At 34.7% G+C, this 27,382-nt stretch overlaps 1 protein-coding gene across 5 annotated transcripts in view; it reads left to right on the top strand.

Moving 5' to 3' along the window:
• UNC13C (unc-13 homolog C) overlaps positions 1–10,973 on the top strand; it is a 201,965-nt gene extending 190,992 nt beyond the window's left edge. For all 5 annotated transcript variants that reach the window (XM_041123662.1, XM_041123660.1, XM_030014228.2 and 2 more), the window contains 3 exons: positions 7,654–7,746; positions 8,478–8,637; positions 9,576–10,973. In XM_041123662.1, coding sequence (XP_040979596.1) covers positions 7,654–7,746; positions 8,478–8,637; positions 9,576–9,861 — 539 coding nt within the window. In that variant the 3' untranslated portion in view covers positions 9,862–10,973. The remainder of the gene's footprint in view (positions 1–7,653; positions 7,747–8,477; positions 8,638–9,575) is intronic.
• The last annotated feature ends 16,409 nt before the right edge of the window (positions 10,974–27,382 follow it).

The following is a 27,382-nucleotide window of genomic DNA, read 5'->3' as shown; positions in this document are numbered from 1 at the left end:
ATGCTGACTTCATAGCTTGTATAATTCCTGGAGGATTGGGTACTGTGAAAGCTTGAATATCGGTTCAACCTTTTCATTCTTATGTCCTATATAGAAAATAAGGTCAAAGTATAGGTCCAGTATTTAAATAAATGGTCAGATTTATGCTGAAGCAGCTAGCTGGCAAATGGGATAGGATAGGGTTACCACACAGCAACATTGCCTGTTCAGCGGTTTTACTGCCTGGCTCACAGTGCTTAGTGAGCTTTTCTAAGTCTCAGGTACTAAAATCATGTCATGCATGATGATTAGTTTGCAGGTAGTTGTCAGGTAGTTGTTTTTCTTCTAAACTAGATTTCTAATCCTCAGAGAGGTAAAGAAGGTCTTGAAATCCTGAATCCTAGAAGCCAGAGTAAAAAAAAGAGAAAAATATGTAAAACTCGATAGATTTAGGAACTTTTAATACAGCTATAAAGACTGTTTTAGAGCCTAGCTTATTACCTTTGACTACTTCGGGGCAAAAATACTGCTGAAGTCACCACTTGCAACAACTTTATGAGTGCCTGTATGAGAGGAGGAGAAAGTCAAGAAGCTACAAAAGTCCAGAAAGAAAACAGTCTTTAAAAGAGCATCTAGCCCCAGAACTATAAAAATATAACAACACCAGACATTAGAAGGAGGCAGTGTAGACATACAGAGAGAGACTTGATCAAATAACTATAAAGTAAAGGGAAAGGCTGAAAAGTTCAAGTAGGGCAGAAAGGAACAACATGAATAATCTAAAGTTGATTATAGATCCATGCCAACTGGAAGAAGAGAAATACCAAACACTGACATGGTACTATGAATCTGAGTAATGAGCAAATTATGAAATTCCAAGATGAACAAAAGAAAAAAAAAACAAACAAATTTTTGTCAAATCTCATCTTACCTTTTTATTGTTATCATTATTATTATATAAGCACTGATTGCTTCAATACAAAACACATTAGTATTTAAACTCAGATGCATGTTTGGTAAATCTCAGATTTCTTTTCTGTTTAATGAAGTACTCCCTTTACATAAAGTAAAATACTTAATTCATGTTTACTTTCTCAACCTAGGGGTCATTTCAGCCCTCCAATAAATGTAAGAAACCATGAATGTATGGAAAACTGGAATACAATTGTATGAAGAAAAAAAAATATAGTAAATTCAAGTAAAGGACTTCTGACAATATATTTTTATACATTCAATAAATTCTGACATTCAGTGCATTCCTTTCAAAGCAAATAATAGATTATTACGTTGTAATGACTGCAGATAGTATAAAAGCCTTTCAAATACAAATAGGAGCTGTTTTCAAACACCTGAGAACAGACACTGATCTCTTTTGGAGATCTGTGTAGACTGCTTAACAGATTCCAGCTTGCAGAAATGGAATCAATTCTCTCCTCAGAGATACCTAACTTCTTGCACTAGGATGGGGATATAGTACATTTCTGAGTTCTCTGGAACCTGAGCTGAAAAAGACCATGAATCTAGATCCACATCAGGTTTTGGACACCCAGCTGCTGGTTTTGGTGACAAAGTCCAACCCTTATTTTTCTACTGAATTTTGCCTGAATTTCCAAAAAGCTCCAGTTTGGACTATGCCTCCTTGTCCCATATCTCTACTCTCTCATGCATACACTCTGACAACTTAACCATATACTTAAGGCTCAACAGATCTATAAACTGGACAGAAGGTATAGGAAAAAAACAATCCAGCTTGCTAACTGCCAAGATGTCTTTTTTTGAATAAACCAGAAATTTTTGAATAAAACACAAGTTTCCAAGCAAGTCCTATGAACTTTGTGAACACAATGCAAGTTTGGGGAAAGGCTTGTAGAGACAACGGAAGGTGTAGGAACATCTGCATATTGTCCTCATAAATATTTTGCAAAAAAAGTGAGTCTTACTTTTGCAGTATAACTGTATAGTTAGAATTGTCCCTGCAAATACCACTAAACAAGAAAGGACACTGCACAGACCACAAACACTTTAACAATTAATGCTTTTGGAGTTCAACAGTAAAAAAAAAAAAAAAAAAAAAATATTAAAAAGAAAAAGACAAGAAAAAAGAATTCAATCTGTTTTTATTGAAAGCTCTAATTGTTACTGGATGAAACAAAAATATGTCTCTAGCTAAAGAACAATAAAAACATTCCATTATTCTTCTCTTTTGCTACTAGATTACTTTGCAGCAGAAAAAGAATCCTTGTTTGCAAGCGTGCCCCCTTAATATCTCTCTCTTTCACAGACACACAATTTGCTACTTTCATTCTTTATGTTGTGAGAAACAGACCCTCAAATAAAGCCTCCTCCAGATTTAAGGATTTTACATGAAACTACTAGTAGGAAGAATGATGAATACCAAAAGATCTTAAAGCATTTCGAAAAGAAAGAATTGCTATCATAAGATACAACATAAGATAGTTGATGTTCCATGTAATGAAACAATATGTTAACCCAGGATTATACAACCATTTTCAAGCTCTGTACTACAGGCACAGAGCTGATTAAAGAGAAGGCTCGTATGGCTGAGTGCAGGGACAAATTTTTTTTTTCTCTTAGGGTTCAGTACTATGTATTTCTGTCTGACTTTTTTACAGCATCAATTTATTGGGTTTTCACTGCTCGGTTTTCAAGGCTGCTGTGTTTCACTTTCTTGTAGCTACCAAATTTTGCCATGCTGAACTGTAAATAGGACAGATTGCAAAATTGATAACATTTGAAAACAAAGTTAGTTTTTATCTGGTATTGTAAACAGATAAGTAAGTCAGGCAATACCTTTTCAGACACAGCAATTTTATCTTCCCTAAATACGTCTGTATGAGAATTTGCATTGTTATGTAAACTTTCCTATGTTTATATTAGAATATATAAATAGTGCAAACTTTGGCCATAGCTACAGTGCTGGTTTTAGTAATTATGTATGCAAAGTCTACTATCTTAAATAGTCATAGCAGCATAACTCTGGTAGGTGGAGTGTCAGAGCTGAGACCTATGAACAGTCCAATGATTAGCTCAGCTTCTCAGATGTGTTCTGCCACTCTTATTGAGGTCCCTGCTGCATACCAATGCTCCTTGTAGCCCCAAAACAAACCACTCTTAATATTTTCCTTTTTTTTTTTTTTTTCCAAGAAATTATGAAAGCATCCTAGTTTCCATGCCCCAATTTCCAGAGCAGCTGGAAAGTACAGTCCATCAGAGGTACTGCTCCTGCTATTTCAAGGATGCTAGCTCATTTTCTGTGAATCCCATTTATTTCTGCTGGGCTCTTTTTTTCATGCAAACCTAGAAGTTAGTTTCCAAAGTCCTCCTGACAGGAAAACTTTTTTCAAACTTTTTGCTGCTAAAGGATCAAGCAGGACAAAGAACCCCTTTCACAGAAATGTGCTTCTGTCCACAATCACAGACTATTTCAGTAGGAGTCGCTGGCATTTAACAGGAATATTATTCTAGAGAATATAGAGAGTTTCTGGTTTAGTTTTACAGAATATACATGACTCATTTTTCCACTTGTATTTTCTGCTATTTTCCCTACCCGAGTCCACAAGTTCACACTTCTCCAAAGGTACATACTAAGGAATAGAAGACAGAAGAATTAGTTTCTGTGGGCATATGTAAGCCAATATGACTATCATGACTGAGAAACATTTGACTAGGTCCTTGGTCCAAAATGGCTCTCTTCTGTCAAGATCATTAGGGCTATAACAACTATCACATTGATGACATTCCAGGTGCTAAATGGACATTTTGTCCATTGAGGATCAAGCACCTTTGGCCAGAGGAAATATTTTCACTCCTTACAGTTTGTTTGCTGCAATAGGATGACTGCAGTTTAGATGCAGGTGATCACTTTAAAACCCACCTATGAGAGGCTGCTGTATTTGATTCATATAAATAACCTAACAAGATCTAAAGCAGAGTTCAGAGTGGAAGCAGTAATAGTTAAGCAACCATAAGGTTTCAGGCAGAATTATTTGTAAATTTGTTAAGCTTTATTACAGTACTAAAGGAAGAAAAGTGCAATCATCCTCTGCAGTGCAGGGCTAGATATTTGTTGTCAGTTAAATTGACTTGTTAAATGTGGTAGGATAAACGGACCTTCCTTTCTACGGTGCAATCAAAATCCCTAATTCCTGCTGTGACTTTACAAGAACTGATAGCAAGAAAACAAAACAGCAGAAATAGACAGATCAGAGTCTTTAAAATGAAGTGCCATAGTTCTTGAATGTCAACAAAAGCTGCTATAAGCAAATACTGAACTTCCTACAATTGTATCTCTAGTTTGTTCAGCAGGTCAGAGAGAACAAAAGCGGGGGGGGGGGGGGGGGGAGCAAACGCAAGATGGATGGGGTGGTAACTGAAAGAAACCATGCTTATATTCTAGACTCCACTAGAAATTGTCTCTGCTGGCTGAGACATTCTGCTGCAGAAGTTTCCTTAGCAATAGTGAAATGTAGGGTCATTTTAAGGTCAGCTGTTTTCAGTATAAAGCTGTATGATCTTTTACACAGATTTCTTTATAACCGTATCAAACAGTACTATATACACATGACTAATCCTACTATATATTTGCAGTACTACTTAGGGCACTATTGTGAATTATGGACTACTAGGAAAAGAAAAGAAAAAGATCAGTTAGGAGGCTATTGCAGGGATATATTTGCATAGTTAATTAAAAAGTTGGAGAAACAGAACAAGACTTACCTTGTAGATTCATAGATTTTGTTGCAGTAAAATCTAATGTGTCATTATTACAGATTAACACAGAACACTGCATTATTACCATCACCCACAGGTTGCTGCATAAGCTATCTAATGAAAATGCTAATTGTTTTCTTTCAAAACATTCCTGATTTCTCCTAAAGAGGTTTTGGGTTTGGGTTTTTTTAAGCTAAAAGCTAAAACAAGGAATTGACACTGGCTGATATTTTCAGTGATATTCAGGATCAGCCTGACTCACCTTCCACTGCAGTCAGTGGTAAACTATTATAAATTTTGATGGGGAGAGAGTTTGAGAACTTCTTATACTTTCTCTCAGTACAATCAGTTTATCCTATCCATTCAGTGTCCCTATGATTTCGATTTTGCAAATTCCTGGTTCTTTTCTCCTGTCCAGTTTGGCAATGAAAGCTTTTTAATCATAACAAAAGATTAATGACTTATAGTATGTTAACTCAAACTCCATAGTCAAGGATGGCTATATGTGGAATCAAAAGCATTATTCATAAAAAGGTCTACCACCACAAAAAGAACCTGTTAAGGTTGAATTCCATGCAGTATGTAAGAATTTGAAAAGGTAGAATTTCACAATATGAAAGAACAAGACAGATTAATGCTCTAGAAGCTCCGGTCTCTACTGTCTTTGATTTACTTTACAGCATCAGAAAGCCAATGAGAATAACCTATATATAAATATATATTGTATATAGTATTGGAGTACTAGTCCAGATAAGCTGCCTTCTGAATTTTAGGTGTTTCAAAAAAAAAAAAAAAAAAAAAAAAAAAAGGTGGTGTCTTCATTTAATTCAAGTTAAGTAATCCACACAAATATATGGGAAGGTGTTTTCCCACAAGTCAGCACACTGGGTTAAATGTAACTCCATTAAAACCACCACATTTTGTATAATGAAAATGAGGCCTTTTTTAAAATCTTGTTTTCTGGACAGAATAATTTTATATAGCACTTCACATTCCAAACAATTTTTTTTTTAAATTCATAAATAAATTTTATTTCAAGCAGCAGAAACTCAGTGTCAATATTATGCTACTCACTGATACATGGTCTAATGTGTTTGCAAAAGAAAAGGAAATCAGCTTTAACTGTATGACCTTCACCAAATGAGAATTTCCTTTCTCTTCCTAAATAAAAGCTAATTTTACTGTACAGTCAGATAATACATTGTTTTACTCTTCTAAATAAAGCTATTCTACTGATTTTATTTAGCTTTTGTAGTCCATTTCATTCCTATCTTTTTATAGATGTTCTTAATTAAAAAAAATTTTGTATTATTTACTGTGAACAAGATATAGAATGACTCAGCAACTTAATTAGAGATCCTGTATAGTGCAGCTTTAACTAATTATTCAAATACAACAAGTTTAATGGCTGTCACTGAAACTAGACTTTTGTCATTAAAAATCTGATGTCTAACAAATTGCCTGTTTACATGTAAGCAGTGGTCCAAACCCTCTGGCTGATACTGAAATACAACTAGCAGCAAAATTTGTACAGGTATCCTAAAATTCAGAAGTAGCAGCTATAACCAAATTAAGATACTGAGATTGTGGGTTTTTTACTAAAACACTGTTGACTATGATTGAAAAGTGGATTCATGACAATTGCAAGCCAAACTCATCTGAAAGATGGAAAATGCAGAACAGTGCTCAAGGATTCTGAGCAAGTTAATCGAGCACTGAATTTCCACGTTTTGATGAATCAGAAAAAAACCTTGTTCTCTGAAGCAGTAACGCTTGGAGTAAGAGTATTTAATTGACCTTCCAATGTTCAACCAGTGTAGAGAACGTAATTACAGATCATGCCAACACAACGAATAAACATCACTGTAGAACACGTATCTAGGAAGCCACTGATGGTGAAATCCAGAAAAAACTACACATGATAAAGGGGAAAAAAATATATTCTGGGTATAAACTAATTCAGGGTGGGGAAAAAAAAAATTCCCCACTATGATTACACAAGACACCCCTCTTCTCTGTACCCCTTCCTTAATTCCTGCATGAGCTGCTGGAAAACTTCTAAAGGAATGTTTGCTTCTTCTCACATATATATGGTTGGGGAACCAGTGGGTAAGGACTATCTGTATAAATAGAAAGAAGATAAATTCTTTCCTCTGCTAACCCACAGAAACAGTAGCCAGTTATAAAGGGGTAGTAATTTGCTTCAGTGTATGGTTCACAGAGGTTAGACCGGGGAGCAAGTGCACAGTTCCCAGAGTTCAACATTCACAGTCATCCAATTAAAGAACAAGTAAACACACCCAATTTTGTTTATATTGTACTGTTATTATCTGATACATTAAAGGACCTTTCAATACACACTGAGAGTCCTTTTAAGGAATCATTATGTGCAAACTGACTTAGAACCTGCACTGGTGCTCAAAAGTAAATACTTCCAAAATTCAGTTCCTGGCTCTTCTGCCATCCCTGCAACCTTCCTTCCCTTTTTTCTTTAAGCCCCTGTGTCTATGCTAGTGCAGAACCTTAGTAATTTGCTTAGACATAACCCCCAGCAAAGGATTAATCAATAACAATACAGAAATAACTTTCCAAATGTGTACTTGCAATAAGATTTTTGGGGTGCACATGCAAACAAAGTTTGACAAAACCACCAACTTTTGCATTTCAAGATGCAAATGCACCTAATAATAACCAGAATGGAAGGTTCCAGATGGAGGGCTTTTTTTATTTTACTGAGGCACTTTACATAGACATTTGCAATTGCTAGGTACTTTCGTGGCAAAATCACTTATAAATCTGTAACTGATTCCCACTTAAATGTGAAATATATGTCAGAAATTTCTAAGTGTTTCTGACAGAAGATACAGCTCACCTTTTTTCACTGTCTATTTCTCTTGATATATTGAGAAGCCAAGTGTGCTAACCTACTGATTATTATTTCAGGTCAAACCACTAATAATTCAGTGGGTGAGATATCTATACAGGTGGATGTCTCCACACATCCTGGAACTGGTGAGCATAAAGTCACTGTAAAAGGTAAGTTTCAAATAGCTAATTTTAAAAAGAAAACAACAACAAAGTCCAAAACCCCCAAGCACTACATCCTAAGTAAAACATACCAATAATGAAATAACAAATGTTAAGTATTACAGTACTTGTAAAGCTATGAGTATGCTTCAGGTGATTAGGATTGTATTTTTACCTTGCTCAACATCAGCAGAAGTTAAGATTATGCAGGTAAGTACTATCTATGCTTCTCTGCATAGACAGTTAAAAAGTATTATTATACAAATTTATAGGGTTATAAATTCAAATGTGCCAAATTAGACTTCTGATTTGCTTGCATATAATTTATTTTTCCAAAAGCTGTAGCAAAGCTGGGTGATGAATGACTGCACCAAGACTTCAAAAGTTCCATTTTTAACAAAATGCCTTTGTTCTGCACAACCTGAATTTCAGAGGAAACCCAGTATCATTTAGATTAGTATAACCTGAATTTTTAATTACAGTGAAGGTAGCAGACAAAGGAGCTGCTAATGTAAAGCATTTGTAAAATATATGTTTATATTTGCTACTGTTGTAACTGAAAGTAGTCAATCTTACTTGGCAGAGAACAGGCAAAGCTCCTCCTGGGCTTCCAGGTATAGGTATCCTATAGAAAATCTCTCAGGTCACCTTTCATTGGCTATACAAAGTCTTGCTGGATAATTAATTGGAACTCTTCCAATGGAATTTTATTTAACTTCATTTCTTTTATTTCTTTATAGTTGTAGCAATTAATAATCTACACTGGCAAACAACAGCTATGTTCCGGCCATTTGTGGAAGTTTGCATATTAGGTCCTAACCTAAGTGACAAGAAAAGGAAACACGGAACCAAGACAAAGAGCAACACCTGGTCACCAAAATACAATGAAACTTTCCAATTGTAAGTCTTTTTTGTCTGTTAATTGTATATTTTATGCAAATTTTGTTAGAATTTCTTGTGGTTAAACCAGTAAGAACATTAAAAAAACCCATCCTAAGGCCACTATACACATCAGAGTCCATAGATATAGACTCCACTTCACAATTATTTAGTAATTTGTATCTTTTTTTTGTATGAAGACAAATGATAACCACTAAGCTTTCAGTCTTACAAAAGCTGGTTAAAATGTACATTTCCCTACACAGGAATAATTATTTATATATCTAGGAATCTATTTGCCTAAGTGGCAATCTGGACTGAAGCCTTTATTATTACTCCTAGATATCTGGGCCTTTATGACTGTTGGGATATCTAAATATGTAAAGGGTGGTGTATGGTTAATGGTATAATTTATATCTATTATTTAATCCTTAAAGCAATAAGAAATTGTCACCTAACCTGGAGTTTTAAGTTTAGTACTTCTTATAGCACCTCTCACCTATTTACTCCTCCTCCCCTTTCATAACTGAGACCCTGACTAAGACAGAGTTCACTTTCTCAGTGTCCGACAGCAAAGCTCCTTTTGAGGCTTGCTACCAGTGATTTTCTTTATTTTTTGCAGTTGATTTAAAGATGTGGTTATGATAGTTGTGGAACTAGTTGAATATTTTAGGTACTTTCTAGGGAAAGGTAACCATGTTTATTTCAGATATTGAGGGAATGATGAATTCTCTATTTCTGTTCAGGTCAGTGCGAACAGAGACTACATCACCAGTAGCATCTGACAGGTTAACTGTGTAGAAGGTTTAAAACTAAATGATATGTTGCAACAAAATGGAACTACAAAAATTAAACTACCACTATCACTTTAATTTTTACAAGATTTCTAGAGTACGTTCATTCCTTAGGGGAATTAAACAGAATTCCTTGTTCTAAATTCATATTTTCAATCCATGCAGCATTTTGAGTAATGAAGATAAGCCAGGAGCCTACGAACTTCACCTCTCAGTGAAAGATTACTGCTTTGCTAGGGAAGATCGCATTATAGGAATGACAGTTATTCAGCTGCAAAACATAGCAGAGAAAGGTAGCTGTGCGTCTTGGTACCCCCTGTTGAGAAACATCTCTGTAGATGAAACTGGGTTAACAATTCTTAGAATACTTTCTCAGAGGACCAATGACGAAGTTGCTAAAGAATTTGTAAGACTTAAATCAGAAACAAGATCTGCTGAAGAAATAGCCTAAAATACCCAAGTAATACAAGATTGTCACCGCCGAGAACATAGATACAATGCTGTTGTCTGAATAGTGCATGCATGTGCAAATCTGTGGGAATGTTTAACTATGTTTTCAGTGTTTGCCAGTACTTATGTACTATATTTGCAAGGTATGTCAAGATGCTGTATACCTTTTATACATATTTTGGTCTTTGGTAAAGTAATTGTTCCAATGAAGTGCCAAAACTAAGAGTAAATGTTTCATCGTATCTTTTAAAATGTTGATTTCACCTCATTACAATTCCTTTATTTTTTAACATTTATTAATAAATAATTAGTTTTTTTAATTTATTAATAAGTTGTCTCTGTTAAACTACTGTATTGCTTATTCTAAATTAAGTTACCTCCCTTACTATTATTTTCAAAAAGATATACCTAGTTTTCTTCAAACTATCATTTTATGCAAGCCTCATTTTAGGTATCTTGCTGATAACTTTTTCTATCATTACTACAGATGCAGTTACTTATAGAAAGTGTTTGTAATTTTATAATTACCAATATAAAGTAATGATTTTTGCATAAAAACTGAAAAAGGATGGAAATATTTTATGCTAATCTTTTTCCAACCTTTCATAACTATCACTGTGAAGAAATGCTGTTAAAGCAAGTTCTCAAGAAGCTGTGCTTATCAGAGTTTGCTACAGATGTTTGATATCTTGAGATAACTTTGTTCTTCAAAACTGCCAAGGTTATATCATATTTGTATTAAAAGAGTAAGTCAGTATCTGTAGAAAAAGACTGCCATACAGTACAGCATATGTGCTTTTAAAAAATCATTTTTTAAATGATATGGTACTGTACAAGGCTTAGTAGTTTGGAATATGTAATGCCGGTTTGTGGTTTGTTTCTAGAAATTGTTTATGAAAAGAAAAGATGCTGTTAGCATTTTCACTCAGAGTTATTAACGTTGCTTTACATACTTAGCTGTAACATCAGTTAAGTGCTTTATTTCTTTATTTTTTTTAGAAAAGTTCAACAGTTTGTACTTATGCAACATTACTATGTATTGCACTAAAGCAAATTCCGTGTCCTGTAAATATATTTAGTGAGACATTGTAAAATAAAGTATGAAGAAGCTGCTTTCTAGTTTTGTCATTTGATATTATTTATGTACCTATAGCTTTTATGTGCACGTGAAGCCCATGCAGTGGGCTTACAATATAGCTTTGCTAAATTGTACAAAGTACAATTTCCAGTGTTTAGCATCTGGCTCTTTTATAAGTGTAAGATTTGATATGTCAGTGTTCTAACAAATGATAATAAATGAGGTAGGCATATATATATATATATATAAAATATAATGTTCTGTAATAATATATATAATACACATAATATTCTATAATAATACACATATTTGTCATTGGTTTTGGTTACAAGTGCTTCTAATAACACAGATTGGAGTTTTCAGCTTTGCTTAGGGAAAAAATAAAGGAGGACATATAGCTAGTATGCTGCTGCCAGTCTTTTAAAAATGTAGTATGTGACTCCACATAGGTAAACCAGAGTCTTTCCCGGATATCCTTTTGAGAGATATTTAGATGAGATTTTAAGGATGTCTTTCAACACCCTTAATCCTCTTGCTTGAATACTAAAAAGTAGATTTACCATAAGTATATTTAGACATTAGAGAAGATCTGCACAGCTTTTAGAGAGTTAACAACACTACACTAAGATCATAGCGGGGGGGGGGGGGGTGGAACCCAAGTTATCTTATTAGTGTATATCCCGCAGGTAGTTATGCGCTGCAGAATACATTAATGCAGAGGGAGATTTTGATGGGTACATTTTTTTAACTCATCACTTCAGAAAGCTATTTCTCCATGTGAAAAGTTATGCTGATGATTTCACATTTCAAAAAGTAGTTCATTAATTTAGACATTAAGTGACTCCTTAAACAACTCTGAGAATGTAACTTTAATAATACCTTCTAAATATAGGTTGCATGTAATTGCAAATACTTGCAAAACTCTCCCAAGGATTTAGAGACCCAAAATCACTCTTGAAACTAATCCAAGCCTGTAATGCTTCAGATGTATTGTGTGTGTTGTGGTATACTTAAAAGTAAAGTCCAGGTGTCGCTCCAGTAACGTCAACAAAATTAAAGAGGATTTTATCTGAGTCCGTATAATACTGCCTCCTGACAAATCTCCATTTGTATGTGCAAGTCATACTGTTTCCTGTATTTCTGCAAGGTATAGCCCAAAGTGTCTACAGTGGATAACACTGAAAACACAGAATCTATTAACAGTTAACAAGATTTAATGTAAGAAAACATCAGCAGACTCAGCCTCAAATAAAAAAGGGGGAATAATCAAGAGATGAGGTGGTTCCTGCAATATAGAACATTATTGTGGATAAAATGCAAAGAGAATTCCACAATAAATCATTTGGCTCTGTGATTAAAACAGAAAGACTGGGGTAGACAGCTTCTGGTTTTTTACCTGGAACACTTTTATCATATTTTTCTGTAGCTGTTTATTCTACTGTAAAATGGCACACATTTTGGTGCATAATGTATTCATTCACCACCCACTTAACTATTTATCCCTGAGATTCACCTATAAAGGAATAAAAACTGAACTTGTCAAGGAAGTCAATTACTGCTCTTAGCAGTCTCCCTCAGTTGCACACGCTAGAAGCAATCAGGCAATCTGGTAAAGCAAACCCTTAAAATCTACAGCTTTAAACAGTAACGTTCATGTTTCACCATTTTTAACAGAGAAATACTTACTTTCTATGTCAAAATTTGTCGTGTGGAAGATGAGAGGGAAATATGTTAACTCTACATCACAGGGCTGTTTTAAACACTTTTGTGAATCAAAATGCAGGTATATGCAATGGTGTAGTGCAAGCAGGTCAAACTCAAACATTTCATGTAGTAAATATGATTGATATGGAAAAGGTTGCAGTGCTATTTTAACAGCTGTTATATTCTCTTGTAGGGAAGTAAATATTCCATTAAAAATTAATTTCAATTTATGAGAAAATTTTCTTAATTCAACTGAGCTAACCTTAGTTAACTGACAGCTGTTTCTGCAGTTTCACTTCTCAGTGGCAACTGACGTAATCAAAATTCTAGTTGGAATTCCAATTGTACTGGTTTATTAAGACAGCAAATGTAAATACATACACTTAGGGAAATAAAGGAGAAAAAAAGACAGGGGAGAACAGCAAAATTAATTTGAGAATGAATTTTCCATTTTCCAAAGAACAGTTACTACATGGAAACAATTTGATGTGGACCTGGAAAAACAAATACATTTAGAGAAGCTTGTGATACGACAGCACTTCAAATTAACCGGTAAACTTGGAACTGACAATTTTATATAACTCTGTTCAATAAGGGTTAAGAGAGAGATTTTTGTCCTTTTTATTTTATTTTCTAGGATGCAAATGTAGTAGCCAAATATAAGGAATTGAATTAAATTTTCCTTGATGTGCTTCGTAGCTAATATCTGACAAAAAAAAGGAATTAGTAATGTGTGAATTAAATACATAAATATAAGAAGCAGTTAGTACTAGCAGACATTCTGAAATCTAAAACAATTTATCTAAAATAATTTTATTTTGTCTAATGCCATATTTAAATGACACTTGCATTTAGAACACAGTACTTGAACTGGCCTTTAGCATTTTCACATGGGACTCTGAACCCAGGAAACTCCTAAAATACCAATGGAAACATCCATAAGATGGAACTAGATCTGCATGGTTCTTCATACACCTTATCTCTTTGGGGGAGTTGTTAAATTTGCATCAAAATAATAAATACATAGATGTTGGGTCATCACCAAGAGACTCAACAAGTCCCAGCAGCAAACTATGAAAATGTTTTCAAATTATTTCCTCCCTGTTGGCTGTTATCTATAATCTTTTCTGTGCAAGTAAATCTTTTCTATGCAAGTAAATCTATACTTCAGTAAGGTTTCAGTCTCCTCTTATGTCACATATGTTCCATCACTGAAAATCCCCGAGACATATTTTACTGGATTGTTCATAATTGTAAAAAGTTGTTGTACCCTGGAAAGATCTAGAGATCCTTTATAAAGAATTCAAGAAATGCATGTGCACGTGCAAATGCCACCATTTGGCTTAGTTATCACTCTAGCTATATTCCCCATATATGTTTTAGCATATTCATAACTACTGTTTTCTTTGTGCAGCTTCTTCACAGGCATTTTCATTTAAAAAGAGATAACTTGCACAAGCTTACTTAATACAAGTATTCCCCACTTAAAAAGAGAGTTAATTCCAAGAAGCTTTATAAGTTATTACATTTGTTTCCCCTATGAATTAAGGAATTTAACTCTATTTATTTACATTAGTTGTTAATAGGAATTGTTGGCCACTATAAATCTCATGTTTAAAGGAGAGGGTGAATTGCTTTATTTTACTATCATTGTTATTTCCAGAAGGGGACACACGAGAGGACAGGAGTCTGTTCTCAGTGAAGTCAATGGGAGCTTTGTCCAATGGCTGCTCTTCAGTCATTTCATTCATCTGAGCAATTTAGCTTGAGTTACTGTAACCACTCAGCATATGGTTTTCCAGGTCACAGGTTGAATTGAAACTCATTAAAAGTTAAGATGAGCTTAATCAAAAATATGTGTCAGAAGGAAGTTAAACTCCTTTTCTGAGTGCTGGATGCGTTTTCATAAGCACATTACCTTGTCAAGACTGTTTGCATCACTAGTGCAGGTTTACACAAGAGAAGGGATTAAAGGTGCCAAATGTCTACCCTAGAATCACAGAATAACTTAGGTTGGAAGGGACCTCTGGAGAGCATCTGGTCCACTTCACTCTCAAAGCTGGACCAATGAACACAGGCTGTTACCATGGAGAACCGCAAAACCAGATGTACCTTCAGGTTTCACACCTTAAGACAGATGCAATTAGGACAACACAAGTCTATCAAATAGCTCAATCATAGCTGTGACATTTGGCAAACAGTACATATAAACAGTAGCTTCCATGGCTATACTCTAACTTGAAGTTGAGTGGGCCTCTAACAAAATTAGCATCATTGCCTTTTAATAATGATAATTACAAAATCTGTACAGGGTCTCTGTATAACGAGCTTTCATTATGAAAACAAGATATAACAAAATTAGAACATGGCTGAGTTTATGGGTTTAATCATTGCAGTTCATGCTAATCAGGAATATAATTATTATTTTGGTTTTAAGCGCTCCATTAATTCACAGCTGTCCAAAGGCAGCTGTAAATGGTACATCTAATTTCTAACACTATTTTATGGTAAGAAAGAGACTGCACAGAATTTTCTTCTAGAGACCTTTCATCCTTTCTGCATGCCCTTTGCCCTCTGTGATTAAATGCATGCTGATTTGCAAGGTGTAATCAACCAGAAAGTTATTGCATTAATGGATTTAAAAGAAAGACTTATGTCTAAGTTCTTCTCTCTTATCCAAATTGAAAAAAAAAAAAATGTTACATATCAAATGTGTGCAACAGGAGAATAAAATCTGGATATTTGAAACTGCAGATTCTGGTAGATGATAATCTAGTATATTTAAACCAAGAAAAGTAGTATTTTCCCTAAGCAATAGAAATCCAACTTGAACTTTTCGAGTCAACATCAACAAGAGTCTCTGGACCACATATACACTGTACATACAGGACAACTCCATATGAAAAACTATCCTGTCTGTCCATTAGTGTGGGAAACATGCCAACTAGTGTCAAATAGGAAAGAATATCTTTAACTCTGACAGGTTATCAACAGAATTACTTGAGAAGCTTACAGAACAGAAATAACAAAACAATTTTCATTGTTTTTCTCTAATCTATTTTACTAGTTTTCATTGATATTCTCATGCTAGTGACTGTAGAAATCAAATTTGTAGGCAAATGCTGAAAACAGAAGAATAATTTACCATTACCGCATTAGTCTGAATTAAATACCCATTTCTTACAAATCCCTTGAAAAGTAAAGAGCTGAAGAAATATGCGGAAAACATTAAATTATTGTATTAAATTAAATTCAGCTAGCAGACTTAAAATTAACACAAATGGATTCAGTGTTATTTGTAAAGTACAGCTGGGCAAGTGTTAGAAACTATTCCGTTGTTTAACATGCTTATTTTGATGGTATTTTCATATCATTTCTGTTTGCCTTTTGGCATCACATTTACATGATTGACTTGTACTATCAAAAATTCATAGAAATTAATTTTCAGGAAACAAATTCTAAGTTTTTTTAGAATTTATAATCAAGAGATGGGAGACAAACATTAAACTGTGACTAATGAGCAGAACTGGGATATTACAAAAAGATATCACTATATTTGTTGAAATAAAGAAAAAATTAAAGCATGTATCAGGAGAATATCTGCTTCTGTTGTGTGTGCTACTCTGAGTGAACTCATACACACACTACAGAGTATAAATCAATTTGTAAATGATGAATCTACAAAACCTAATTTGAACACAAACCAAATCGAGAAGAAAATGAACAAAAGGATCTTTTCAAACAGATTCTATAGCTGAAAATCAGCTTACCTAAGCAAACTGTTCCTAAATGACTCATGGCCTATGACTATTTTGCTATGAGAATTCAAGTTCAGATTTCAAAGACTGCAGCAGTTAAAGCTGCAAGCCTTCACTATGAATTTAGCTAAATAAATTAATCACTGCAGAATATGAAATAACAAGTGGGCATACTGTAAACTTTGCAGTGAAAGCCATTACAATGTCATAGATTAATTTTCAACTAAATAAATACAAGATAATCAGAAAAGTTAATCCAAGGAAGGAATAGAAGTCTGCTCTTTAATACTTTTCTGTTACTTATTTCTATTACAGTACTGACAGTACAGTGGTAGACTACGTACAGTCCCAGGACCCAATCTGCATTGACTTGGGGTCTCACAGAAGTTAACACCTATTTCTGTAGTTTTTCAGAACAGTATTAAGAGTTCCAGGCAAAGAGGACAACCCAGAGAGCACTATGGGTGGTAGGACCTGCTTTCTGAGCAGTTCACAGCTCCGGCCTGTAAACTGGATGTATACTGTTGTTTGACTATATATATAATGGATAAAACATACTTACATTGGTAAGCACAATTGACTTTACTGGAGTTGTAACAGAGCATACTCAGGCAAAAATCAGAGATCTCGATCTTCACTTGCCCTAGATATACAAGAGCTTGCTGACAATTACTGCTCTTGGTTCACTGCAGTTCCTCTGATAATTACTGAGGCAGCTCTAACTTTCATTCCTTTGAAGTGTAAGAGGCCCCACACATTTTGTTCAATAATGTTTACCCATTTAAGCAGGAAGGTTTTTGTTGCTGAGTGATGGCAGTTGACTGCAATGTGAGTTAAGCCTCCAGGCCTGAGGTCATGACACTAAGAAAACAAATGTCAATTAGCGACTAGCAGAATCAAAAAATGAAGAGGATTGCCAAAATATGCACTGAACAGTAGGACACTAATGGAAAACTACAGTGTAGTGAATATGCTCCCCTCCTCTAGATAACAGTCTCCTAGATTTCTTGAGTAGAGAAGGCACTGTACATACACAATGCCTGCTAGCTTGATTTTAGTTTACAACACATGGCAGGGTTTTGTCCATAAAAACCACACAGAGTTTATATACGTTACACAGCAGTCGTACATAAAAAGCACTAAATACAAGTAAACTGGATACACAGAATAGCTGCACTGTTATGTTTTGAAATTCTTAGTGACCAAAATTTTAACATTTGAAAGATCTATAAAAAAAGAAACAGAAATCCAAACCATGACCTTGCCTTGCTTTTACAATTGAAGTGACACAGCATGGGTGCTTTGAATGAATATCTGTGATCATTGTTCCTGGGGTAGAAGAAAAGACCCTGGAAGACAAGGAGGTAGTTCCTAAGAAAGAGAGAAGAATCTCAGCAGGGGTGGCAGGAACAGAAGATTGCACTACAGGTAAAGGGTAAAATGGCGTGAGTATTGGGATATTTTACAGAGATAAGGAACGGAAACATAATCATCTTTGTAACACAATCAGCCAGTGAAGTATCTTTTTACATAGTCACCTTCACTGTATTTTTCCAATGGCATTGGGAGACACTCAGAGGAAAAAGTGGAGAGGAAGAAAAGAGAGGGATGGACATGGAAGAGGGCTCTCTGACAGGCAGTCCTGCCTCAGATTGCATTCCTTAACTCACAGCAGAACCAGAAGACACTAGATGTGACTTTGATATAACGGACACAGAAAGGTAGATCTGTCTCTGCATTTCTGTCATGTTCTAGTCTAGTCCAAGAGTTACTTCTGTTGATTATTATTTCAGTGGAGGTACAAGACAGAATTAGATCCCCGAGAAAGTACAAAAGAAGCAGAGAGACCAAGTGGAGTCTGAATACATGAGTTCTGCATTTCATTACCCTCTGTTGCAAAAAGATAAACATATTCCCAGCCTGGAGGCCATCACAAACAAGCTCAAGCTAAGGAGTCTGCAGAGATTATTCCCCTGAATAATATCTATCCAAGACACAACAGTATTAACTAGGTGGACTATTCTCTTGAGGAGCTTGAGAAACAATAGCAATTTGCATCTAATGATGCACCAATGTATCAACATGCTAATTTGCACCTAGGTGACAATATTAAATCAATATGCCCTTAAAGTGCTATCCTGTTTTCCTATTTAGTTTATGAGAAACTCATGTGCCAGATTGAGCTTCCTCAGCACAATGACCATTATGGAATTAGGTCAAGTCCCACATTCTCCCCTACTCTGCTTGACATTAGAGACAAAACATTGCAGGAACCACTGAAGTGGGCTGGAGTCAGTAGCAGCAGTGAACTTAACTCCTATCAAATATGCTCTATAATGTTCAATAGCCCATATAATTGCAGCACATCTTCTCTCTACTGCAGAGAATTTCATTTCTGATCAGGGAGAAATTCCACAGCAGAAAAAAATAGAAACTAAGAATACTGTTTACATTTGACATTTGCTTACTGCATTTTTATTAGGTGGAAACAACGAAGAGTATAACTCTGAATATATATCCTTCACTGTCACACAGACAATAAGCAAAGCCTATATACAAAATTTATTGCATGAATTGAATCTCTTTTCTATTTATAAAGTGCTTATAAACAGCTCGCAATTTTGGCAACTGATATTATTTAGACTGACTGGCTAAACAATTTGTGAGAAGGGGTTAAAACTTTGTTGAATGCTCCGAGTCAGCTATTGAGGCTAGCACCAACTAGAAGAGTCCTATCTGTCTGAATACAATAGCTGGAATCAGCTTATTAAAACACTGAACTGGTTTAAAATCCAGCAAGTCATATATTGTTTCTGTTAGCAAACGCAATTAACTAGAATACTTAGAAAGTAACATTTGTCTTCATGCAGAGAGCAAAGTGAGCACTTTAGAAAACATAACTTGCCAAACAAAGGAGGAAAGCTTGGAAGAACATCATTATTTACAGTAGCAGTTTGCATCTGGATGACAGTATCAAATAAAATATCACTGAAAAAAAGATACCCAAAAACCAAAACATGATACATTGCAATAAAACAGAGAAGGGCAGAATTGAAAGAAAAGGGCCTTTCTGTGTAACAAAGACTGCACAATTCTAAATCAGACCTGTCAGCTAGAGCATCCTTTGAGGCTTTTACACTGTAAATTATTTAGACAACTGACTGACAGAGGATAATTAGCAGATATGTATATACCAAGGTGACTGTGACTAACCATAAGAAACAAACAAAAAACTCTTCAGACCATATTGTGAAGAAGGTCTAGCAGGAGGAATAAAGTTCTAGATACATTTTGAGACTCCATGATAAGAACAGAATTTATTAGATTTCTATCAAGTACCAAATACAGTTTCAGTATTTCTTTGGTTAATATGTGATAGGGAATTGGTAAAAGAGGCTTTTCCCATTCTTTCTGACTACACCCCATGCTGATGAAAGGTTTGTTGTCAGAGCACTATTTGAATAGAAATTAAAAATGGCTATTGAACTCAGTGGTAACAAACACAGAATGGCACAGCACCTTTTACTATGTAAAATTATAGTCAGACAGTGCCATAATATCAGAAAAATAAGCTAAAAGGGGAGAGGTGGGGGGAACAAAACCATTAATACAAGTTGGACTCTGTCCAGTTAGAGCTAAAAGTGCACAGTGTGAGTGAAGAGACCTTTTAAATACTGCAGGATCACTGGGTCACTACTTACGTAAAGTTTTGAGTTTATGTGACTTTTCAGCCTGGGAATCCAAATGATTGTGCCCTTGCTTCTAGGCCTGCTTGAGGCAGAGTTCTTAATTTACGTTACCTTTCCCTCAATATTAAAGCACAGAAAACGCTCTAGCTGTTGAGGCCAACAACAATTCACTGCACAGCAGGGCTTTGTAGTGACCCAAAGATTTGAGTAGTAACCAGTGTAGTATGGCAGTCCAGGAGCTTACTGGTGGATTCTTTGTCTCAAACCCAAAATTACTCTTTGTATTTATCCCACACATTTACATTAGAGAAAGGCAAGTTGGGAGAGGGCAATTTTTCTCCAGTGTTAATACTTCAACAGTTTATGATAATATCCATGCTACTTCAGTAGTACTCATGTAGCAATCATGGTAGCCAGTTCCATAAGCACTGTGAACAAAAACTACCTGAACCAGAATTTGTATTCCAAAGGAACATATAAGCGGATGCATAAACTCATACTTGGAAAGATAATCTCAATGCTACAACATTTAAAACAAATCTAGGGAATTTGTTCAAGGTTACATCTCTAGCAAGGCTATTTGTCCATTTTATGTCATTACAGTTGAAAGTAACCCTGCAAATAATTCTGCATTATTTAAAGAACCATCAAAAAACAAGCATATCTCAATAGTATCGATATTGACCTTGTACCAAAGCCTGCCTGTAAACACCTGTTTTTCAAGACAGTCTAGTAAGAGTAGATTTATGTTCTGCAAAATCAGGACCATTAAAACAAAAGAAAAGAAAAAGCTTGATGAAATTAACTATGAATATGGTGTTTGTCACCAGCATAATTTCATTCACAAATGTGATTTACAGGAAGAAAGCATTCTCAATGAGATTTGTAACCTGTACAATAGAGGAATGAGCTTTGGGAAACTTGTTCTTGAGATAGGGGCACGACTGGATGCTAAAAGATTCAAAAAGAAGAATCAGAATCCATAAAACTTGAAGGGTCAAAGTCACCTTTGGCTGCTAGCTTATCAGACTATTTTAAATATTTTTTTAATATCAAATTTTGGTGTCAACTTCTTTATTAAAAGTATATTCTATTTTATTTTGCCAAAGAAAGAGCATTATAATTATGAAAATTAAAGCTGTTCTCATTTTTTAATGAAATATTATTAGAAATTTTTTTATGTTGAATAAGATTACATTGATACCCAACAGAGTTGGTACATAGAAGGTAATTCAACTTCAGTGAATTAATTTTTTTCTTTGACAGCCACCAGATTTCAGTATTTAAATTTTTTTTTCTCCTCTGAGGCCTGATTCATATCTCACTGAAAACAAGTTTTTCCTGTTGAGTTCAATGTACTTTACACTTCTCCCTAAGAGAGAGATGTGCCCAGCATCATGTGCAAACATGTTTATATAAAAGCAGATGTGTCCAGAGAACAAGATAACGTGCTGTCCCATGCGTAGATTGACATATAGTCTCCGCTACAGGTGTGTACATTGCTCTAACATGCAGGCTCATTTTTAAATTCATATTTCTTGGTAGTATTATAAGAAGAGACTTCTGATTAAGCCAACAGTGAGCCAAAGGTCACAAGTCAGGATTTCAAGAACAGTGAGTACCTCTCAGCATTCATCATGGGCTGCTAACCTATCCACAGTCGTATTCTTCTGAGGGAAGCAATGTCCCATCATAATTATTCACACACAGAGAAAGTGAGGGAGTAGGATTAAATGATTTGTTTAAACTATAGAGGGCCAGTGACAGAATCAGAATTGAAATTCAGGCGGCTTTAGCTTCCAAATTTACTCTCTAAGCATTGCACCTTGTTTTTTTCCTGAGAGACAATACAGGGTATGTCACTATCTCTGCCTATAATTATTGGTGTTTACTGTTTAATATGCTTCAATGATTTTATTAGACCAAATAGGAAGGCTTCAACCAACTCCTCAAGCAAACCTGCCCTCTGGTAATTGTAGGCAGTAAGTAAAAAAAAGCCCATAAATAATCTGACTCCTTGAAATTTCTAGAGGGAGATATCAATACGAAAAGTAAATCCATTTTCACTGTAGTGAGGATATCAATATTCAGAGGCAAACAAATCATTAATTAACAACTTGAAAGTCATCACCGGAGAATATTTCATAATGCTTCTTTACCTATATATCCAGTATTTGCTTTAAAAAAAACCAAAACCTTTCAAAGATCTAAACTGATCACAATCAGCTACAGCCATATTGTGCAACTGACAAAGACATTAAGTAAAATTCCTATTAACCCTTTCTGTGTAATATGGGCAAATGGTTAATATAATAAATATTAATAATATAATTAATAAATAATAATAATATAATAAATGACTTCTGGGATCCTGATTACAATGACAGCAAAAGCATGAGGCACTTGAGAACACCGTTTACACAGACTATTGAAGTGGAACATAAATATGCAGCTCAACATCGGGGCTTATAGGTAGCTTTTAATGGAAAAAAAGTCTGGGGAAGCCACATAACTGAACAGGCAGATGAATTAAAAAAGTAAGATCTGTACCTCTCTGTGTCAGTTCAGAACCTTCTATAACTGCCACTTATACCCAGTATCATCTTTGCTAAGAGAAAGCTAGAAGGTTTCACTTAAAACTGAAGCTGTGATGCCATATAGCTACGGACAATTATCATTAATAAAATTTTCTTTGTTATCGTCTGGTAAAGCTGCCTGAGATTTGACCACAATACAAGGATTGATAATAAGAAATGATGGTGGGAATCAGGCATTAGTGTTGTTCAAACCCATGTAAATTAATTCTTCTTTTTACTGATTTTTCTGTTGACTCAATTAATATATGACCAGTTCATCTGTTCCTTTTCAGTATTCATCAGTAAGGTATTAAAAGGACTTCTACTTGAGTTTTCACCATTAAAAGCAGACATCCTTTACATTTTCTGAAATACTAATTTTTTATTCGGTATGAAAAATACATCACATCTTCTGCAATTATTTGAATTTCTCTCACACAACCCAGAGAAAGATAACTTCTTTTTTTTAAAGAGGTTATTCAATAATTTTATGCCCTTTCCCACCTAAAAATCCAAGAGCTACTGCTAGGAACTAAAAGATGTTGCATTCACCACAGCCATCAATAATTCCTGCAAGACAATTAGCAATTTTTCTGCTAAACTGCAAATAACAAGATTACACAAGTACTTAATTGTTTCACAGCCTCACTAATATATCAGAAAATTCCCCTGTTAAAAACAGAAGTAAATCTATACACATGCCACAGTATTTTTTAAGCTTCTGATGTACACTTCACCTAGAAGTTAGAGAGTCACATAGTTCTACAATAATTCCCCTGGCTATTTTAAAGGTGCCTTCCTGAAACAGTACTATGCAAAAACGAAATCTCATGACGCCTTAGGAACTGGGAGTTGTTCCCAGAAGCAAAATAGTTCACAAATAAAATATGGAATAATTAAAAAAACCTATAAGGTATTAGGTCATTTTCAGATATTACTTCATTTGGCAAAATTCTAATCCTTCTATATTTGCTACCACTAGATATCAAAAAGGCAAGTCCAAAGCAAAAACTTCAGATATCCCAAAAGGCTGAGTATTCTTCAAATTTAAGGAACTACTTAAATTCATTAAAGGGCAAATTGAGATCCAAATTTAAAATTCAAAGCTGTTAAGGTTTTAATTCAGACTTAACATGCTGTCTGATCTATGATTATACTGAATTTTAAATTAAGTTACAGACAACTATGTAAAATACTTTCCTCTAGGAAAAAGTAGGGAAGAGTTATCTGCTTACATTTGTTTTAGTAGAACATGTTTTATAACATATCTGGTACAGATACACTTTATATATGACACCTATTATCTGTAAAAATGCAACCAGAAGTAGATATTTTTGCTGCAAAGGGATTCTCAAAATAGATAAGACACACTAGAATAAAGGGAAACAGAAGCAGAGACAGGTGCCTAAGCCATACAATAAATCTGTGCCAGATCAAGGAACAGAGCCAGGCTTCTGAATGCCAATTCAGTCACCTATCTGCAGGTTATGTGCTTTCACAATTAGTTATTCTGCAGCATTATTCTGAATAACAAACCCAGGTACTCAAGAAATTGAGGGTTTTGCTGCATTGGCATGTGACTATACTATTTGTGAACTATAACTATGATGTGGCTAAAAATTATTCAGAAACATAAAAAGGCAGAGAACTGAGGGTCATTTGGACATAACACTATGAACATTTCTACAAGCCCCCACACACAATCATATATCTATTTGATAAATTTGTGCCTGTGTTCAAACTGGAAAATAGGGGACTTCAAGTCTTATTAGCTTGAGCTCTTCCCAAACCAATTTCATATTTCTTAATGTGAAAGAACTGAACTGGAAACCAGTCTCCCCTGCATCTCTAAAAGTCCCTTAGTTCACTCAAGACAATTTTTATTATTAATCTGGAATTTGCCCAGTAATTAAAAGATAAGGAAGTATGAAACATTATATGGCAAAGATCTTCTGCTATGATTGTTGGAGAGAGGCAGGCATGTCTGCTGGACACTGAGGATTCGAGGCAATTCTTTTTCATTAAAAATATATCATTTTTAGTTATTAGCCAAGCGCTGCTTTTATGTTACGAATTAAACTTCACAGAAAATGGCTTAGATTAAAAATAAGATTTCTTCAATCATTGCTGAAGTAATTAATTCCCATTGGATGGTCCTAGGATAGCAGAATAAATATGTATGAAAAAGAAGCAAAGGCTAACACCTACACTCTGTCAAGGTTATTCTGACAGCTGGCAAGAACACAACACAAAAAACACACCTTTTTAAAAAAAGAGGTGTATTTGAACTCTAACTTTCATTTAATTTAAACTATCAAAGACGTAAACTTCTACACTTAAAAAACTGATACAACTACTATTTAAGTAGTTTGGCTTTTCTCACAAAATGTATTTGAAATATAACTTTTAAGTCTTCACACAAAGTGGATCAAGTCCATTTTAAGAAGGATGCTTGTATGAGGTAGTGTCCATGTACGGTTATTTTAGATGAAAAAATTCGAGAAGAAATAAATTTTAAGTAAATGTCAATTGAAGGATTTGAGAAAGAAAAAAGAATAAGAAATGAACAAAGTTCCAATGTGAAGATTGTCAGCAAAGTTACTAAACGGAACACATTCATTAAAGATACCCTATTTCCAAAGATATTTAATTATTTAGTATATAGTTAGCTTTTAAGTCTTGACTACATCTCAATTTTTTGTAAATAATAATTCAGAATAATTAAGGATACTGTTTCAAAACATGCTCAAGAATACCCCTTAAGGAACTCTCCATCTCCATGAAGAAGAGTTCTTCCTTTGAAAGTTAGTCATCTGAAATGAGAGCTCTGTTTTGAATGTGTACACATTATACCTCTCCTTCACAAACTTATTAATTATCAAGAGTCAGAAACACATGGAAAAGTGCTCTTACCAGATCATGCAAAATTATCACACAAATCATAAATCCAACAGATCTCATTTGATTGGAATGGAGGGCACAAGTGCTAGGTCCCACTGTTTGATAAAGCCTCCCTCTCATGTGGGTTCACAGTTGCTCATGCAATTTGGCAGATAACACTGGTGAATATTCCTAACAGTTGAGCCTACAGTACTGTTACATATAAAACCAAAGTAATTAAGAGTATGTAATTGGACACATTCCTGAATGCCTATAGGACTTGGAAAATCAAGACCAGCATCATATGCACAAAGAAAAATACATTCTGAAAACCAGGCTCAGATAAAAAGGAATTCATGCAAACATTTTAGGAAACAAAATAAAAAAGTTACAGCAAAGTTGTCAGAAACACATGAAAAAGGTCAAAAAAAACCCAAAACCAAACAACACCCTCACTGCCTTGATGGACATTTAATAATTCTGCTTATTTTTATATTTTTAATAGATATTACATATCCATATAGAGACAGAAATTTGCTAAGCATGCTACCTGATTCTAATAACACTAATTCAAAGAAAAATAAACAAAACCCCATCTCTATTAGCCTATAATGTTCAAATGAGCAACTCTCTTCTTCAAATTACATATAAAATCCCAGATGCTCTAAATACAGGGTGATTTGTTTTTCTTCAGTAAATAGTATGTTTAATTAATATTACTATAGAAAAACATGTTTTTATTTCCCTGATGCTTTCAAAATATTCAGCAATACACACACTTACTTCCTGATTTTTTAGAAAATACCTAAACCAGAAATCAACCGCTACAGCCTCCAGCCATGAAGTTCTCCTTTTGTTGGATTTTAGCTTAGTAAAAGAAGTGGTTCATCATTTCTTCTTATTAGTTAAGCAGCCATTAGGTCATGCATCAGTTTCCTTTAATCACAACAACACAGCATTCCCATGTTTTCACAATGGTTTTAGATTCTGCCTCGGCTGCACAAAAGCACTTTACATACACTTAAAAACTATAAACAAGTCAATACAGACTGTCAGTCTCATAAGTAATTATGCATGCCATCCTTCTGTAAACAGTTGGAATCTACAGAGCTTAGGAGTGCTAACAAAGACCCCATCTACACCAGGAAACACATTCATAATTATCTCACTACTGCTGACACAATTTCACCTCTGCTGACTTTGATATCAATGGGTAGATTTTGCATTTCCAAGTATAGAGCAGGCATATATGAAGTGCTATTATGCACTTACATTCTGAATTCACACTTTCCAGAACAGATTTCACTGAAAAATGTGCATACAAAATGCAAACATATTCAGAATGAAGACACTGATTTTAGAATTTTTACACCTGTAGCAAGTAAACATGGAAAGGAAACAACATCTATATATGAAGTTTACAGGTCACAATCAAGTTCAGTTGAAAAAAACCTCTACCTGAGCAACTTAGAAACATTTGTACACCATTGAGAGGTTGTTCTGAAACTGCATGCCAAATCTCTGAGGAGCACAGAGAAGCTTTTGTCCTCAGATACTAAATGTTCATGGCAATTGCTTAGTGAAGGTTGACCGAATCTTACCATCTCCATCTGGTTAGGGAAAAGACCATACAGACAGAATTTTTTAAATATACAGGGCCTTACCTGTTGCTAGTAACACATAACAATCTTTTTGAGGGAGCTTTTTTGCATTTATATTTCATTTGTTTGCCTTTAAACTCTCCACTCCAATAAAAACCTTAACCCAGACAAACATTTCCCAAGGAAGGAAACTAAACATTTATGGAATTAAGGCAAATTTTGTAAATCATAAAGAC

This window comes from Aquila chrysaetos, chromosome 5 (assembly GCF_900496995.4).
Source record: "Aquila chrysaetos chrysaetos chromosome 5, bAquChr1.4, whole genome shotgun sequence".
Classification (NCBI taxonomy): domain Eukaryota; kingdom Metazoa; phylum Chordata; class Aves; order Accipitriformes; family Accipitridae; genus Aquila; species Aquila chrysaetos.
Note: the sequence above shows the minus strand (reverse complement) of the source record. Positions and strands in the feature narration are given on the sequence as shown.